Source organism: Astyanax mexicanus, chromosome 4 (assembly GCF_023375975.1).
Source record: "Astyanax mexicanus isolate ESR-SI-001 chromosome 4, AstMex3_surface, whole genome shotgun sequence".
Taxonomy (NCBI): domain Eukaryota; kingdom Metazoa; phylum Chordata; class Actinopteri; order Characiformes; family Acestrorhamphidae; genus Astyanax; species Astyanax mexicanus.
The window spans coordinates 14,854,307-14,872,617 of record NC_064411.1 but is presented as its reverse complement, the minus strand read 5'-3'; the positions used below and the strand labels follow the sequence as shown (position 1 = coordinate 14,872,617).

The window sequence follows — 18,311 nt, the reverse complement described above, 5'->3', positions numbered from 1 at the left end:
TGTAACTTTCACTCCCACAATCCGAAACAATGGGTCTTCCCGGTGGCATGTTACTGGATGACCAAGTTTCCCGAATTTATGGATTTTAGTCAAGAGATAAAATTGCCTGGGCCCGGGGGTGTCTTCCCCTAATAAAAAATTTACTTGTTTCCGATTGAGGAAGGCAGTAGATTGTAATTCATCTAAACATTTTTTATATAGCCTATGGATTCCTTATAAATGGGATTGTCAAGTTTTTGTAGTAAGCTTTATTCCCTTGTTGTCTATTAGCTTCTGGAACATAGTGTGTGCGATCCATGATGACCGTGGCATTGCCTTTATCTGCTGGTTTTCTAGTTCCTAACTCTATTGAAAAAAAACGTTTACACCCTAATAAAGTGCATTAGTGCAACAGCAGTGCCCCATTTGTCACGTACTTTATTCCAACCTTCCAAAGCACCTGACAGGATTTCACAATATTGGAAACCTGGAGGAGAAGGCCCTGCTACTGAGCCTATCCAGCGGACGGTAATTAACTATTTATTAACATAAATAGAAACTTTACATACTTAATATTCGACGACTCTGTTAAGAAAAGGTGTTATTTAAACATATTCTTGATGTTTTTATATAGAATAGCATAAATTAAAGTGTTTACTCGATGAATCCGTAAAAACTTCATAAAAAACTTCGTAAGAACTTCGTAAAGACTTTTTTAAAGAAATGGTCTTATATACGCATAAATTAAAGTGTATACCCACCACCCGCCACCCCGCCGGTAGCCAATCCACCATACCACCACCCGCCACCGGTAGCCAAGCCCACCCTCCGACCACCAGCCGCTATGCCTGCAGAAGAAGGACATCAAACAGATGAACCAGCCGCCACATCAGAGGAAATTTCCCTTTCTACTACTTATACCCAGAAATACCTAGGTCGGGGTATTTTTTCGTTACATTTTGAATGGGGAGCTATGAGGAGAATGACACTCGACTTTTGAGGGGGTTCCCTATCTCACATTGCTTCCAGATTTTGGCTACTCCCCCCAAACCCCCCCCCCCATTTTCTGGGATGCTGAACACAGCTATGTAGGCCCCATGTAGGTCTGACCTATGGAACTATGTCAAACATATTTAGATTTGGATCACAATTCCAGTATATAAGACTACACTGAAAAATTTGGAATCGGGATGTTGAATGTTAAATGATTTGACCAAATTAAATTTTCTTTAGTGAGAAAGTGGTAGGCTGAAAACCACCATTTTCTGTTTCAAACTATCAAATACCATACTAAGGTTAAAATACAAAAAAATAAAATCAAGATTTTAATATTTAGATTTATTTTTTTTAAATAATTCGGTTTTTTTTTCGCAAAACGCAATAAATCCATGCCAAGTTTTTTTTTTTTTCAAAATGTCTTATATATCCTTTGGCATCAATAGATTTTTTTTTTTTTTGCTAATTATGTGCAAAATACAATAATAAATAACAGTAAATTGTACATCTGAATATAATAGTTTAACCATTGGGCCTAAAAACACAAATTTCAAAACATTTCTTTTCGAAAAAGTGCAAAATTTCATTAAAGAACAAGACATTAACACTATAAAATCCCCCAAATCACGTTACATTCATGTGCTGTAATGTAGTGTAGTGTAGTGTAGTGTAGTATAGTGTGTATTGTGTGTGTGTGTGTGTGTGTGTGTGTGAACTGCAGATGACAGCCGGTATTCCCCCCCCCCCCCTCCTGAATGCCCCATTTTCTTTACCTTTTCACGTCCATGAGACTCTTTTGATGGCTTTCTCTTTTTTTCCAATAACTGCTTCACGAACAGGCTCCTCTATACCATCGAAACCGCTCATTTTCGCGGACTTTGAGAGTGAAAAACGAAAGTGAAAGTAGGCGACACGAAATACCGGCGGCTCAACAAGGCGCGTGTTTACATTCTATAGCTCGTGGAATGCTGCCCTGTGATTGGATGAGTGGAGATGTGGCATTCTGCGGAAAAACAAGACTGGCGTTTATCGCATTTTGGAAAGAAAGAGAGAAAACAGGGCAGTATTACACGGCGGATGGGGCGTTTTGATGAAAATTGAATATTGGCTTTTCAAGAGTGGTCACATAACATTCTGATTCTGGCTCTAACTCATTTTTTTTTAAATGGCGTTTTTCGCGTTTTGGAATCAAACTCTTTATATTTTTTATATATATATATATATATTTATATATTTTTTACTTATATTTATATATCTATTTCTCCCCCACACTACTGCACCTTGTTTTTGTCTCATGTATGTCTATTTGTGTCCCTGCTGTATTGTACACATAGTGTCTCCCATTCTCCTTTATTATATCTATTATCTGTACTTGCTGTAAAATTGGGAAGGAGAGTAACGTAATTTCAATTCTCTGTATGTCCTGTACAGGACAATCCTGAGTGCAACTTAGTGCAAATAATCTACAGTGTGTGTGTGTGTGTGTGTGTGTGTGTGTGTGTGTGTGTGTGTGTGTGTGTGTGTGAGTGAAGTCTACTAGGCGACAGTACAGGTACAGAATGAGTTGTGGTGCAGGGTGAAGTAAAGTGCCGCGTGCAGTGAGTTCATATGAGATGGCAGAGGGGTAGGTTGTTGTCCAGGAATTCAAGTATTCAGCCAGTCCAGTCCAACAGTTTCGCCTCCAAGTCCCTCGTCACTGAGAACACCGTAGTCCCAAAGTAGTTCCTCGTTGACCTGAATGTCCGTTAGCGCGAGGAAAATGGGATGCCATCTTGTTCCCTCTGTGAGTGGGAGTTTGAACACGTGTGGCTTCACATTTGGACTTCTCCTTGAATGGTTCATCCAACGACCAAACGTGTCCTGGTGTGGGTGACACTGGCATGGAGAATGTTGGGCGTCTATGCAGACCTTTTCCCCACGTCCCGCAAAGAAGAAGACGTAACAGGCTTCGTTGAAAAGCTGTTGCATTCTCCGATTCCCTTCGTCTTGGGTGACGTACTCTCCATGGTAGTCGCAGACCACCTCTCCCTTGGAAAAGGGCATTGTCGCAATCACCCCTTCAAAAGAGAATAAGACATAGTGGTTAGGGTGGTACTATTAAAAATAATTAATGGAAAGGATGGTAATATTAAAAATGTTAATGGTTAGGGTGGTAATATAAAAAATGCAAACAAATATTAAAATATGACACGTTTAATAGAATCCTGGCATAATATCAAATGGCCTTACCTTTGTTCTTTGGTGGCCCAAAGTCTTTCAGGCAAAGTCCTTTCCAAGACTGTTCCTGAATACGGCGGATAATGTCTGGACTCTTGATGTGGTCCTTTACGGGGAGCCAAGACTTGACCACATCCATGGCGCTTGGACAGTTGGCCGACCAGTTCTCAGCACGGAGCCGATGGTATACCCTGGCCTCTGAGGGGCGGTTCCTGAACTTGCACTTATCTGTGAAAAAGAGAGAGGACATTGTAGTTGGTTGTCCAGTTGCCTGTCCCACAGCATCTGAGCAGGAAGGCTGCTCATCATCCCCCTCTTCAGAACCTGCAGCAGAGCTAAAAGATGGGGCGAGTGTTATAAGACCAATCCATAAGTAAAATCAACAACAGTGAAAAAACAACAGCGTTTGTTATATAAGATGCCTTGCTTAAAATTACCTCAGCTGGCAACTGCTGGCAGGGGCAACTGCTGACAGGGGGGCAACTGCTGGCAGGTCGGTCCCTGAAGCCTGTGGATACCTGTGTTAACAAAAGACACACAATGTTATTATAAAGCTATATGTGGAGCAGTGCTTTTTAATGTGCCTTTAATCTGATGGACTTACAGTTCCCATAGCCGCTTCATATCATTAGGTAGATTCACCACAGGAACTCCTTTCTGGCTCAGAAAGAAGATGCCTCCATCATGAACATCGGGACTGGACTTTTTGACACTCCATGACCTGATGTGAGCGAAGTACATCTCCAGCCACTGTATTGAAAAAAATAAATAAAAAAGGAACATTGTTCATTTATTGTCTTTGACAAACTACATTCAAAACTGAATTTAAAGTTGTACATCTATATATATACATATATATATATATATATATATATATATATATATATATATATATATATAAAATACATTTTGTACCTCTTCCTGTTGGGGAGTCAGGCTGATGCCAAAGTGTTCAAGGAAAATGCCACTGGTTGATGGGGTTCGAGAAACCCAATGCTCTACCTGTATGGGTGAAAAATTATATCTTCATTAGCCAGTTTGTCTTTATAAAACATTTGAGAGAAATGCAAGGCATTAAGGACAGCAAGATAAGCTACCTTGAAGTTCAGCACAGCACTCTCTGCCAGTTGATGCTCCTTCAGGAGTATCGCCTCACAGACGTACCGGAACAGTGTCTGCTGACTCTCTTCCACCTGTTGTCCCATTCCCAGTCTACGACTGATATCGAGGACGCCAGATTTCGCTGACTCGAGTACTTGGTCGTAGTCAGGCGTTGAAGATCTATCATGAGAGATAAACATGAAAGACCGAAAAAAAACACATTAGAATATAGACATGAAAATGAATATGAACTTGTAACTAACAGTGCTATTTAGAAAGTGCCACTCACTCGTCAGCAGCAGCCAAGTCCAAGCGAGTGGCCATGGGCACGTTCGGACTGCTAGCCCTCAACTCTCTCAGGAGAGTAATGGCTTTTATCCTCTGTGCCGTCTGGATGCATCTCTCCCTGGCCTGGTCGGACAGGTCCCGATGGCAGTTGGTCAGATGGCGGTCAAGACGAGTCTTCTGATACCCACATCCCGGAACAGGACACGGAGATGTCAGGATCGACACTTTCTGATTCGCCAGCTGAATCAGGATCTTCTTCTCCTCTACGTTTTCCACGTGATGTACTGTGGAAAGGTGTGCAGAGATGGAGGACAGCATCTTCTTGCAAACTGGACAGGGAGCCATCTGAAATAAATGAGCACATTTTTAAACATAGGACAAATAAATTGTGCTATCCAGCGCTTTGGAGAAGTTGAAAAGTGTTTTTTACGCCAAAGTGCCTATCAATAAATAAATATATAAGTTAACCGAAACTCATGACAACAACATCTTTTGAAACACACATTAACTTATTGCCAATCCATACCTTGAGTCAACCTGCTTTCTATGGTGTACAATTTAAAAAATTGTAAAGCTAAAAACTAGCTTTAACTATAATTACATAAGGTAACTTGCATTTTGACGTTTTAACTTGCCTGGTCAATTCAGCAAAAATTATTCTGCATTTTCTGTTTAGCTAGACACCAGTTTAAGGATAGCATCATAATCTATTAGTGCTAGGTAAATTTTACTCACCAGAGCTTCTTGATCCTTGATCAGCAACGGAGAACAAGCAGTCGGCAGTGTAGCTTCAGCGGTGTGTTCCTGGATCAGCAGCGGAGATTCAGCAGTCTGTTCCTCCAGTCTGTAGGGAAAGAAGTGAACTAGTGAAGAAGTGTGCTTCTACTTATACCTGTATAACGGGGGGCGTGTTCGCACCTCAAGTGCTTAACATGTGAATAGCTGATGGGTCCCTAAAGTGTCCTTACGAGGCTGCTGATGGAGGAGGACTGATGGGTCATTAAGTGTTCTTAAGAGGCTGCTGATGGAGGAGGGAGGTACTCTAAAATTTGTAAGATTGGGTTTTAAGATTTTTAAAAGACAAAATTTCTTTAAAATTACAAGTTTACATTACAAGTTTACGTTAATGACTAGTACTTATATAATATACAAATAATTCTACAGCAGGTTGTTATACATCTATAAACATACAAATGAATGCAACTGTTGAATTTAAGAGGTAACTAATAAGGTAACTTGCATTTTGACGTTTAAAATTGCCCCGGTCAATTCAGCTACATTTATTCTGCATTTTCTGTTCAGATAAACACCAGTTTAAGGATAGCATCATAATCTATCAGTGCTAGGTAAATTTTACTCACCAGAGCTTCTTGGTTAACACACCTCCTAACTCCCCAACCCAAGGTTTTAGAAAGCCCAAAATGTGTCAATCTGTCCGTCTAGTTGCCCTTATAAACCTACACATACCGAGAAATACATATTATTTACCATTATTCAAAAACTTAAAATATACTCTTTTGTGAACAGAGACCATTTGGTGAATGAATACCCTAACTCCCCAACCAAAGGTTTTAGAAAGCCCAAAATGTGTCAATCTGTCTGTCTAATAAACCTACTTATACGGAGAAATACCTAGGTCGGGGTATTTTTTTTGTTACATTTTGAATGGGGAGCTATGCACCTCAAGTGCTTAACATGTGAATAGCTGATGGGTCCCTAAAGTGTCCTTACGAGGCTGCTGATGGAGGAGGGAGGTACTCTAAAATTTGTAAGATTGGGTTTTAATCTTTTTAAAAGACAAAGTTAGTTTTAATTCAAAAACATGAAATATACACTTTTGTTAACATAGACACTTTGGTTAACACACCTCCTAACTCTCTAACCAAACGCTGGCCCTTATAAACGCACTGACGCAAATAAAGCTAAATATCTCGGCCACAGTAAGTCCTAAAATCACCAAAATGTTATGGCTATATTGGACAAATTTTACAATGTTAGCTAGTAAAACCCTTCATCCATATAAATAGTTAATTATATATTTTTATATATAAAAAATAGAAAATCTGAAAAGCTCCTAAAAATGTTCCTGTTTTTTACCATATTTTGGCCATTACATGTTCAATTGAATAATTAAAGTGTCTTATATGAATTATGTAAAGGCTTTTAAGTAATATTAATTCATAGATTTGACTCTGAGTTATTTAATATTAGAGTGATAAGCCTTCAAATGTGAGTATGTAATTTCAGGCGGAAAATGGTAAAATAGGCTTGGAGCTTAAGAGGTTAAATAATCGTCTAGTACCAGGTCACCAAATATTAAAGGAATGTTTATCAAACACAGTGTTTGTGATGCATTTAACCCCATGTCCTCCAGATTCAAAATTTATATTTGTTGGCTTGTTTGTCTTCTCCAGATAGCCATAATTGAAAGCATATATCCTGTTTAACAAGCCATCTTTACACATGTTCAAATAGCAATTTGACCTCATATTGACCAACCCCTTCCAAAATATCATGCATGATGTCAACAGCATAATTTTCTGCAATATTGAAATATTGCAGTGTATTAAGTATGCTATTTCTCTTAATGCCAAATGAAGAGGGCAATGTTTGATCATCGACCAAAACAACATAATGCTGTTCATTCAGAACAGGTGATCTTAGGGTTAAACATGAGTCATCTTCTGAAAAAATCAACTGAACCAAGGATTTTTCTATTAAGAAAAATCTGCAAAAAATATTTAGATTCCACATACCCAAGAATGCTATGCATGCCCAAGTTATCACCAGTGTACCACCTATGCAAATGAAACAGCAACCCCAGTAGTCTTATATTTTCAATTCCCTCACAAGAGGTAGAACAGTGATAGCAGACGAATGTTCATTAATGTAGAATTCACCATGTGAGGGAGATTTCTAAGGATAAAGTAAAGGCAGCCAACTTTATGCATCCCTTTTTTTAACCTAGATGATTTGCACACTCAAAATCATCAAAGCACAAATTGGATTTGGAGAGCACACTTGTTTCTTAAAAAAAGATTATTTGTGAAGTAGCTTCCATCACAGAAGTCCTCATATTTGTCAGACGGCTCATGTTTGGAACATATCACAAATATTCCATATGAATAAAGGAACATGTATATGAACTCGACAACAAATGGAATTTGCTCATAGTTTATAATTCTGCTATTACGTCTGCTATCATACCTTACTCCTAAACACGGGTTAACAGGCTGTACTATATTCCATTTTTCCCTGAAATATATTGATTATTTGTTCCATTTGCTATTGGAATTAAACTGGCTAAAGGGATTGTCCACCCTTTTAAAAAACTGTTGTATGGCTGATCTGGAGGGATCTGTAAGGGCTGGTGCCCGATCGAGGCGTCCTCCAGGGCATCGGAGGGCGCGCCAGGCCAGCGCCGAGGGTTAGTTGGCTAATTATCAACACCTGCTTTCAACAGCTTATAAGCAATGCCAACTAGCCACTCGGCGCTGGATCTTTGAAGCTCGTGAGAGCGAATCTATGCCCGTTTTTCGAGCGAGCCTCGGCTCTTTTTCTCTTTTCTTCCCTGCTATCCCCTTTGGAGAGAGCATTGATCAGCATCGCTGGCGTGCCTCTCCCGCAAAAGTATCTTCCTCTATCCCTTTCCTCTCCCTCTCGAGTCTGGTGGAGCTGTGTGCTCTCTCCTGTGTGTGTGTGTGTAGCAGCCGCGAGGCGCGGATTGCTCACCTCTCTTTCCCCCCCCGCTGTTCCTCCCCTCTCTGGTGGAACAGCATATAATCCACAAACTCCTTAGTTAAGTTTCGTTTCCTTTGGAAGTTCTTTTGTTGTTCACCTCGTCTTATAAGAGGTAGCCGTTAGCTTCCGCGGCGAGTCTTGTTTACATTCTCCCCCGCTATTTCACTCACGCTAGGCGTGGCTTTGTTTTGCACCCGTTTTCGTCCTTCGCCCGTTTTCGTTGCTCCGCCCCTTTTGGCGAAGGCTCTTAAGGGCGATTAAAGCGGCCGCGTCCCAATCCACTCGCTGGTGTAGCGGTTAGGGCATTGGGCCGCGACTGCTACAGCCTGGGTTCGATCCCCGCGTGGTGCGGGGTTTGATAACAAGAATTATATACATAATATTATTATAAATCCTGTTAATATATATATTACCGTTATATTCTCATTATCATTCTTCTTCTTCTTCTTCTTCTTCTTATTATTATTATTATTATTATTATTATTATATATTATATAATATATATATATATATATATATATATATATTATAAATATTATTATTTTTCCTTTTTCTTGGGTTTACCTGCTTTGAGATCTGCTGCTCTGCACTTGGGTCCTACAACCTTCTGGGCTGGAGAGCTACTGCTCTCCCCCCCATTACAGGATCATCAACTGAGAGTAAGTTCAATACTTGTTCCTGAATATTAGCTTGCATATCCCCCACAAATTCCTCTAAATTCTCCACTGTAGAAAGAACTACAGTATTTGGTACGCCACTTCCTTAAAGTTTGGCCATAATGGAGACACACATCTTAATAATAATATATTATATACATATCAGATGACAAAGTTTGGCAATCACACTAATATTGTATTCCAAAAAGGAGCCTTACTTTTGATACAGAAAGTAAGAGCAGTCCATTTTTTAATCAAGTAAACAATAAAATGTTTAGTGTAAGTTATTGTAAATTTTTATATTAATAATTCAGACTATCATTTTCACTCACTCTACACATAAAATATTTAGATCAGTTAAAAACTCTCTTGATCCATGAGAAGTAACACTATTAGACAACCATACGTGACCCTCATAATCAAAATTCATGTAAACAAATAAAACATTACAAAACAGGTAAACAGATTTGTATTCTCACTCACTCATAAATCCCTGCAGTGTCTGTGTTCCACCAGCAGATGGCCTCCAAGCTCCACCAAAAAACATCTCCTCTAGAAATCAGATCAGGAGCAGAAAATAGCAGCTGCTGAATAAAATCATCTCAACGCAAACAAACAAAAAAGTTAATGTAAGAATTTACTGTATCTGGACCTGTAATATATTCACGCACTTGTTTGAACACACCACACAAAGCTGACAAAACAACAAGTCACAAGATTATTACACACAAAAAAATAAGTATTACATAGAAAACTATTACATTAAAAATCCACACAAATTATATATTATATTGTATTATATACAAATATTTATTATCAATAAAGTAAATCAAACAATTGCGTCAAGGAAATTCAAAACACGTCACCTCCTGCCTTAGACAAACACTAAAACTTTATTCTTACAAAAAATCCCGTCATAAAACATTATTTTAGTATCTGTAACTGATGTAAATCAGTGTGTAAGAAACTGTGTTGGGTGCGCACCGCATTTCCGCAGCTTGAGGCTATTTTTCTAGATTTTTTATCTTGTACACTACTTAGGGAGCCTAATGAAGAAACACCATGTCTCCTTTAGGCATAAAATACTCATTATTACACACATTATGAGCCACCAATATCAGGTTAAGAGCTGTTATTATTAAAATAAAAGCTTAAGTGAATATATTTTCCAGTTAATATAGAGTATTTTAAGCTGAATGTAAAATAGGGGACCCTTTAATTCAGCAGGTCTTGTCTCTGGGGGGCAGCGAAGTAAACAAAACTTTAATTTCCTGAAAAAACATTTTCTTTCAAAGTCAAACAAGTGCTGGACTTTAATCTACATAGATTTCTCTCCTTAAAACTGATTATTTGGGTGAGTAAAGCTCTTAGATTAATTTACAGTCAGCTTAGATTTCCACAATTTTGACTGAAATGGCTAAAAATAGAGGCCGCTACGCTAGCTAGCTAGCGCTTAGCTACCTAGTCACAAGCCATAGCAACCGCTCACATAGCCGAGTTCTAACACCAGTGTGGCTAAATACACTAATTACAATATAAAAGACACACACAGGGGACAGTATGAACACCTACCTGCTGTTTTACTGCTGTTTTTAGCCTCTTTAATTCTACATGCTAATCACTAAATTAGCTTCAGTCACCTAGCTTAGCTAGCTAGCTCAGAGCAGGTAGAAAACAAGCTGCCACTCTAACTTACCTGTGTCTGGTGAACCGTGTTGTGTAGTAAAACTAATATATTATATTATATTAACTATATATATATATATATATATATATATATATATATATATATATATATATATATATATATATATATATATATATAATATATATATATATATATTGTAGCAAGGAACACATTTTTTGACAAAAAAAAGTTTTAATTATCTGGATCCTAGTTTTATAATTTGCAATTTTCCACTGATTTAATTTATTTTCAACTTCCAGTTAATTTCAGCACATTTATATTTTGTTATAAAGTCCTATAATTTTTATTTGATTTTTAATTGCTAAGTTCAAAAATAGAGGATCATTTCATCCCATCCAGATGTCTTCTGTTTTATCCAAATTGAATTTTGCTTCTGCTGCGTCTTCATAAATTCTATAATCCTGAGCTCTTTCTGATTTCTCACGATTACTGTGATGTCGTCATCAGCAAAGTCTGTAAGTTTAAAAGATTCTTTACCTAAGATATCAATTTCTTTAATTCTGGTATCATTTTGAATTTTATTTAAAGAGGACTAACTGCTAACACACACATAATACTTCACTTAAAGGGCAGCCTTGTTTGAGTCCTCTATGTGTCTCAAATTCTGTTAAAATACCTTTAGCATTAATTTCATATAATAACTTGATCTTATGGAGGAAATTTGGTGGGAAACCATAGTGCTGCAAATCATTCCATAAATATTCCCTGGACACATAGTCAAAAGCCTTTTCCTGATCTAAAGTAATTATATAAAATTCCTTATCATTATTTAAATGTATTCATTTATTATAAATCAAGGTAATCACAGATTATAAAACAATTCATTCATTTTTCCATCTCTAATGCCTTTATTAAAATAATTTTGTAATAAACTATAATAATGTCTTATAACATTTCGGAGGTTAACCGTCTGGTCCTGGAGTTTTCCCATCATGTAAATCCTTATTTACTTCAACAATTTCTTCCTTTGTAATTGGTTGATATTGACGAGAGGTCCTCTGCTTGTAATTTTGAACAGCCTGATAAAAATTGTGATTTTTTTGTTTCCTTTATAATTTTCTGCTTTTCTTTTTTGTTTTCTATTACACTCCTCTCAAATCCCTTTAATCATCTGCGTGACATTAAGTTCTCTAAAAAGTGTCATTTTAATAACTCGATCTTGAGCTGTGTTAACATTATTAATTATAAATTTCTTGTTGTCATAAAAACAATCAATATAGATTAACCTTCCAGGAATCAATTATCTGTAATTAATTATTTCAAACAATTGATTATAGAATAATCAACCAATTCCATCAGCTTTACATTCTCCAATAGAAAAGAAGGAATAACCATTATCCCACATTTTTTTGGATTTTCTATATCTTCATATGTATTTAGTTTTGTTTACTGTAAACACAACACAACAAATCTCTGCTTTTTTTTCTTTTAAATATACAAAATTTCTCATTCCTGTTCTTTTTTTACTGAACACCCCCAACACTGCATAGTGCAATATTAAGTCAGACAGAGGAGATAAAGAAATGTTTATTTCTTTTACTTTTTCTTAGTGTTTATTCTGCTTCTAACCTCCTTTTTTAGGTTTTCTCTTCCGTTTCTTTTCGTTGGATGCAGCAGCCCCTGTGCGTATGTATGATGGTAGATATTGTCATAGATGGAAGAAGAGGTGATGAAGAAGGAGGAGGAACTTGGTTTGCTTGTGTTTCGGCTGCTGCAGACTCGTACTCCTCGCTGCTGTATCCTTCAGACGAGGTGCTGGTGTTCGGATTTCCTCCGTCTGTCTCTCCGCTGCTGCTGCTGCTTCCGCTGCTACTTAAATCTTCATGATGACTGTCATTTCCATCCTCTACTCTTTCACTTCCATTGTAGAGAGCTTCACTTGGACCTGGTTCCTCCACTGCGTCTGGTTGAACTCGGTTTGGGTGACTGATCATTGGACGTGTTGTTAGAGGGATTTAATTTCTTCAGAAACTACTTCCTCTTTTTGTTTCCATTTACTGTCCACACAGTCACCATTATTAAAATACACACCTAAAATTTTTATTTGCTCTTTATCTGGAACATCGACTCTGAACTTCTTTCTTTGATCCACAATCCACACACATTCAGATTTAGCCATATTAAGCTTTGCACCAGAAAGTTTTTTTATTAAATTTATAATATTCCATTATAATGTTTAAGTCTTTTTTTTGTTGTAATAAAAACTGTAATATCATCTGCATAAGCTGTGATTTTAACTAAATTATCTCCTCTTTTAATACCTTGTATTCTTTCATCATTATGGCTAGAACATAAAGGGCAGAACTCAGAGGATAATCTTGTTTTATTCCTCCTATCGGTAGTTTTTTTCTGAGGTAAAGTTTGTTGAAGTTTTTAAGAGTGCAGGTACGTAACAGTTTTAGATTTTATCCTGACGTAATTTTTTTTATCTGACTTCATGACCAACATTTAACCTGAAATGAATTTCTATTGACGTTGGTTATCAGCTGGATAGTGAGGGTCTTATCCTCCAGTTAGACCAGGAGCTCACCACTCACCCTGCTGCTCCTATCATGTCCAATTGGAAGTCCTCATTTACTTGTTTTTATTAAAAATATAACTTTATGAAATGTGATTGGAACAGTCACACCATGTGAGCATTTTTTGGTTTCACTGAAAATTGTGAAGAAATATGTTAATCCTATGAATGCTCTGTAAGTTCATATAAATCAGCAATTTCTGAACAATATCATCAGTTTTTGACATATTTTTCTATAATTTACATATATTTGACACCCCTATATAAAATTTAGAACATCTCAAAGACACTAAATGGAGGCAGTGCTCCTTTCTCCCAGCATTATTATCACAATGTACACATGTGCAGTATAGTCACATAAAATACCAACTGTCTTTTTATTTTTTAAAAATTGTATTTAAGAGCTAAATTAAATGATTTAGTGATTTTTGTTAGTTTGTTTCTAAATTGTTAATTATTATTATCATTATTATTATCATTATTATTTATTTTTTGTCTAATTGTCATTTACCTTTATGTAACCTTTAAATAAATAATGACAGTGAGCTCAGGCTGTTTAATGCAGTCATGGAAAACAGAATCATCATGAAAACGTTATAAAATGTGGGTCAGAGCATGCGCAGTGCGGGGACGAGAACTTTTGGACGGGTAGCAGAACACTGGTCTGAAAACTGGGGGTTTTTACAGCTGTGTGGGAGAAACTTTAGACTCATGAATATTCAAACATTCCATTCAGCCCTGTGATATGATTAGCTGACAATAGCCAAAAACGAACGATAGCTCCCCCCACCCAGCGTCTATTCGCTGTGAGAGAGCAAGAGGGCGGGGCTTAGAGGGAGCGAGGTGTGACGCAGTGAAGGAGAGAGTCTCCGCCATTAGAAGAGGACAGAAGTCCGGATTCACTCGGTAAGTTCAGAACTGAAGAGAATGTAGAACAGAACCGTGTAGCTTAAAGTCAGAACCGGTTCTAAAGGTTCCTCAGATCCAGAACCGGTTCTTTAAGCTCAGCTCAGTGTCCGATTCCACTGGAAGAACCAGGATCAGCATGGAGATCTGAACCGGGCCTGGATCAGACCTGGACCTGGTCTAGATCAGACCGGCTGGAGAACAATCAGCTGTAACAGATCAATAATGCTGTAAACTGAAGAGAAATGCGCAGATATAGATTGATATTTATTGATCACAGTGTAGTTTATGCTGTTTAAAGCGCATTACTGCTTAATGTGGACTTTGATCTGTTGGGGAGATAAAAACACGGAACTGCTATAAAGGCGTGTTTATATGCAGTAGCGCTGTTTAACCAGCAGGGGGAGCAACGGAGCTCAAGATCACGTGGTGTGTTAGTGTTTTTAATCCTGCCGTTTTATATTATACTTAAATAATCTCTCTATTCTGATTCAGTAACATAATAATAATATTAATAATAATAGAACAGTGTGTATATTTATAATGTTGTGTAATGCAGTAATATTACTAATAATAATTAAATTATAATAATTATAATAACAGTAAATGTTTCTGTAATCTGTAGAATAATGTGTAATGAGGGTAAATCACACTGTTATGTATCGTTCTCTGTTTGTTTTGTTTTGTTAGTTTATCAGGTTTTGTTTAATGCAGTTCTGATGATAATGTCATTATTGTAAGAATAAAGGTTTTATTGTAACGGCTGATCTGTTCTCAGGGGTCGGTGTCGGCAGTGTTCAGCTGTGTGTGAATGAAGAAGAGTAAATGATGGATCTTCAGAACTCCAGCAGTGGAGGAGGACCTCCTGTCCTAAAGTGAGTAAATTAAGTGATGGGTTTAATATGTAAAGTAGTTTTGTATTGTAATGGTTTCAGCTCTAATCCTGAAGCTGTGATCTGCATATTTTACAGTTTTAAAATATTGAGAACAGAGTTTCTCCTGGACCAGAGTCAGAACCCTGTGCTGTATTTAAACACAGAGAAACGCTTAACAAACCAGCCAGTTATTCTTATAGTAGAATGTGTTTCTAATCTGTATTTAAAGTACATATCTGCCTTTAATATCTAATTGTTAATATTAATAATATGTTTCTTCTGGCACAGTAACAGTATTAGGTGGTTGCTGTAGTGATATTATGCTGTTGCTAGGTGGTTGCTATGGTATGGGGTGATTGCACATTTATGTTAAAAATATGGTTCAAATTTTTGAACATAAATGTGACTATTTGCTCAAAATCTGGATCAGATTAGTCTGTAGTGAAAGTGAACTCTGAACCAGATCCATTGTGAGGATCCGTCTCGGATTTTACCACACGCTGTCTGGGTTTACATTAGCATTAGAAATGAGGAAATCCTGATGTGCTGCATTTATATAGATCAGATGGAAGTGATTGGGTTTGTTATTAAAGCTGTGGAATGAAGCTTCTCACAGAAAGACTTGTTCTATTCTGTTCTGATCTGTATCTCTGTTAGAGTTCAGTATAAAAAATATACCTTTTAGTTTATAATACAGTATAATTGTGTAGCTCTTACCAATACATGTTATTAAATAGTCACAGATCTATAAAATACATATAGTAAATATGATCTAATCAGGTGATGACATTGTGACATCATAACAAACACACAAATATATTCAACAGTATTGTTAAAGAAATGAAAATATGTATATTTATTAGACGAGCGTTTTTCAGTTTGGGGCAGCTGACAGAAAGCTTCGGGACGCTTCTGGGACAGTTATGAAGAAGTTAGTCTGGAACCTGTGAATAAGTTTTAGTAAAGGAACACATTACTCCACACTTTACTCTCATCATGGATCATCATGAAGATCTGTTTACAGGGAGAAGAGAGCAGCATCTCCAGCCCCCAGTGGAGTGTCTATGAAGAGTGACGGGTCCATGAAGGATCCTCTAAAGTTCAGCAGTGGAGGAGGAAGCTCTGGGTCTCGGTACATCACTGCACTAAACTACTGTTCTGGGGTGGGTTTCCCGAAAGCTTCGTAACGCTAAGAACTTCGTTAACTCGTACTTAAGATTGATCGTTAATTAAAGAGTGTTTTCCAAACCAGTGCGTAACTAAAGTACTACTTTAGTTATTCTTACGTTATTCTTAAAGAGCTTCTTTAGGGGATCTCGACTTGCAGTTCAGCACCTTAAACACCAGGGACCGCCAATTTTGAGGAAGAAAAATGATAATTTCCTTGTTTGAAGCAATTATTTTATATTACTATTAATTATAATCAATTATATTACTATATAATTATATTATATTATATTATATTATATTATATTATATTATATTATATTATATTATATTATATTATATTATTTCCCGTGTCTGCGGGTGCTCCGGTTTCCTCCCACAGTCCAAAGAAATTAGTTCAGGCTAATTGGATGTCGGATAAAAATTGCCCCTTAGGTGTGAGTGTGTGAGTGAATGTGTCTGTGTGTCTGTCTGTGTCTGTCTGCCATGTGATGGATTGGCATCCTGTCCAGGGTGTATACTGGCTTCAGCCCGATGCCAGCTGGTATAGACTCCAGCCACCAAGCCAACAATAATAGTTTTAAAAATTAAAAAAAAAAAAAGTTTAATGTTTTAAAATAGATTAGATTTTCGAGTATTTATTTAGTCATATGTATCTTTAGGAGTATAATGTTGTTAATTACAACACGTTTCTACGTTTTTAGGGTGTAATAGTGAATAAATACTGCATATTGGCAGTGTTGAATCGATATTTGTGGATCGATTGAGTGCGCTGTTTTGTGGGAGGAGTCAACAAAGACGTTCTTTAACCTCGTTCGTTAATTTTCACGTTGCTCTTTGGGGAAACACTCGCAGAACTGGCTCGCTCTTTACACACGTCATTCGTTCGTTCGTTCGTTATTCGCTAAGATTGATCGTTTTCGGGAAACCCACCCCTGTTCTGAGAGTGAAGCTCTTCAGTTCCTGATCTTTATTAAAGATGTGCTGTGTGTTGGAGTTTCACTGTGTAAATGCTGGAGTTTCACTGTGTTTAATGTTAACAGGACTGAAACCCAGAGAGGAGCTTCTCCAGAACCCAGCTGTGTTTCTATGAAGAGTGACCGGTCCATCGGGAAACGTCCTGATTTCAGCAGTGAAGATATGACCTCTGACCCACAGTGAGAGAAACATCACTTACATTGTTTACTGATTTTTACTATAATTTACCTTTTTAAAGCATAACACACACCCTCACACACCCTCACACACACTCACCCTCACACTCACCCTCACACACACCCTCACACACACACACACACACACAAGTTTTTCTGTATGTAATGAATCAATCAGTATCTAAATATTCGCTAAGATTGATCGTTTTCGGGAAACCCACCCCTGTTCTGAGAGTGAAGCTCTTCAGTTCCTGATCTTTATTAAAGATGTGCTGTGTGTTGGAGTTTCACTGTGTAAATGCTGGAGTTTCACTGTGTTTAATGTTAACAGGACTGAAACCCAGAGAGGAGCTTCTCCAGAACCCAGCTGTGTTTCTATGAAGAGTGACCGGTCCATCGGGAAACGTCCTGATTTCAGCAGTGAAGATATGACCTCTGACCCACAGTGAGAGAAACATCACTTACATTGTTTACTGATTTTTACTATAATTTACCTTTTTAAAGCATAACACACACCCTCACACACCCTCACACACACTCACCCTCACACTCACCCTCACACACACCCTCACACACACACACACACACACAAGTTTTTCTGTATGTAATGAATCAATCAGTATCTAAATATTCGCTAAGATTGATCGTTTTCGGGAAACCCACCCCTGTTCTGAGAGTGAAGCTCTTCAGTTCCTGATCTTTATTAAAGATGTGCTGTGTGTTGGAGTTTCACTGTGTAAATGCTGGAGTTTCACTGTGTTTAATGTTAACAGAACTGAAACCCAGAGAGGAGCTTCTCCAGAACCCAGCTGTGTTTCTATGAAGAGTGACCGGTCCATCGGGAAACGTCCTGATTTCAGCAGTGAAGATATGACCTCTGACCCACAGTGAGAGAAACATCACTTACATTGTTTACTGATTTTTACTATAATTTACCTTTTTAAAGCATAACACACACCCTCACACACACTCACCCTCACACACACCCTCACACACACTCACCCT

General features: G+C 37.5%; 3 protein-coding genes and 1 pseudogene across 3 annotated transcripts in view; 2 read left to right on the top strand and 2 right to left on the bottom strand.

Moving 5' to 3' along the window:
- Positions 1 to 18,311, top strand: part of LOC125801484 (zinc finger protein 239-like) — a 236,224-nt gene that overhangs the window by 33,850 nt on the left and 184,063 nt on the right. The gene's annotated exons all lie outside the window — the stretch shown is intronic.
- The window catches only part of LOC125801174 (zinc finger protein 271-like), a 166,422-nt pseudogene that overhangs the window by 44,638 nt on the left and 103,473 nt on the right, over positions 1 to 18,311 (bottom strand).
- On the bottom strand, positions 1,719 to 5,666 carry LOC125801674 (uncharacterized). The gene is made up of 8 exons (XM_049478470.1): positions 5,317 to 5,666; positions 4,583 to 4,926; positions 4,290 to 4,473; positions 4,108 to 4,194; positions 3,797 to 3,942; positions 3,630 to 3,710; positions 3,205 to 3,527; positions 1,719 to 3,032 (listed from the first exon to the last, which is right to left on the bottom strand). Exons 2-8 carry the CDS (start codon positions 4,924 to 4,926, stop codon positions 2,620 to 2,622), a joined length of 1,578 nt encoding a protein of 525 aa, XP_049334427.1. The 5' UTR covers positions 5,317 to 5,666; the 3' UTR covers positions 1,719 to 2,619.
- The window catches only part of LOC125801108 (NLR family CARD domain-containing protein 3-like), a 31,871-nt gene continuing 27,579 nt past the window's right edge, over positions 14,020 to 18,311 (top strand). Inside the window, exons 1-4 of the mRNA XM_049477136.1 lie at positions 14,020 to 14,110; positions 14,889 to 14,985; positions 16,010 to 16,117; positions 18,080 to 18,193. Of these exons, the coding sequence (XP_049333093.1) occupies positions 14,936 to 14,985; positions 16,010 to 16,117; positions 18,080 to 18,193 (272 nt within the window). The 5' untranslated portion in view covers positions 14,020 to 14,110; positions 14,889 to 14,935. The remainder of the gene's footprint in view (positions 14,111 to 14,888; positions 14,986 to 16,009; positions 16,118 to 18,079; positions 18,194 to 18,311) is intronic.

What these genes read in the sequence shown, in the direction of transcription:
- LOC125801674 (XM_049478470.1), bottom strand. Translation starts at nt 4,926, where the DNA reads ATGGCTCCCTGTCCAGTTTGCAAGAAGATGCTGTCCTCCATCTCTGCA. An exon ending in TGACTCCCCAACAGGAAGAG is followed by an intron (nt 3,943 to 4,107) that starts GTACAAAATGTA and finishes TTTTCAATACAG; the next exon opens with TGGCTGGAGATGTACTTCGC. An exon ending in TGGGCCACCAAAGAACAAAG is followed by an intron (nt 3,033 to 3,204) that starts GTAAGGCCATTT and finishes TCTCTTTTGAAG; the next exon opens with GGGTGATTGCGACAATGCCC.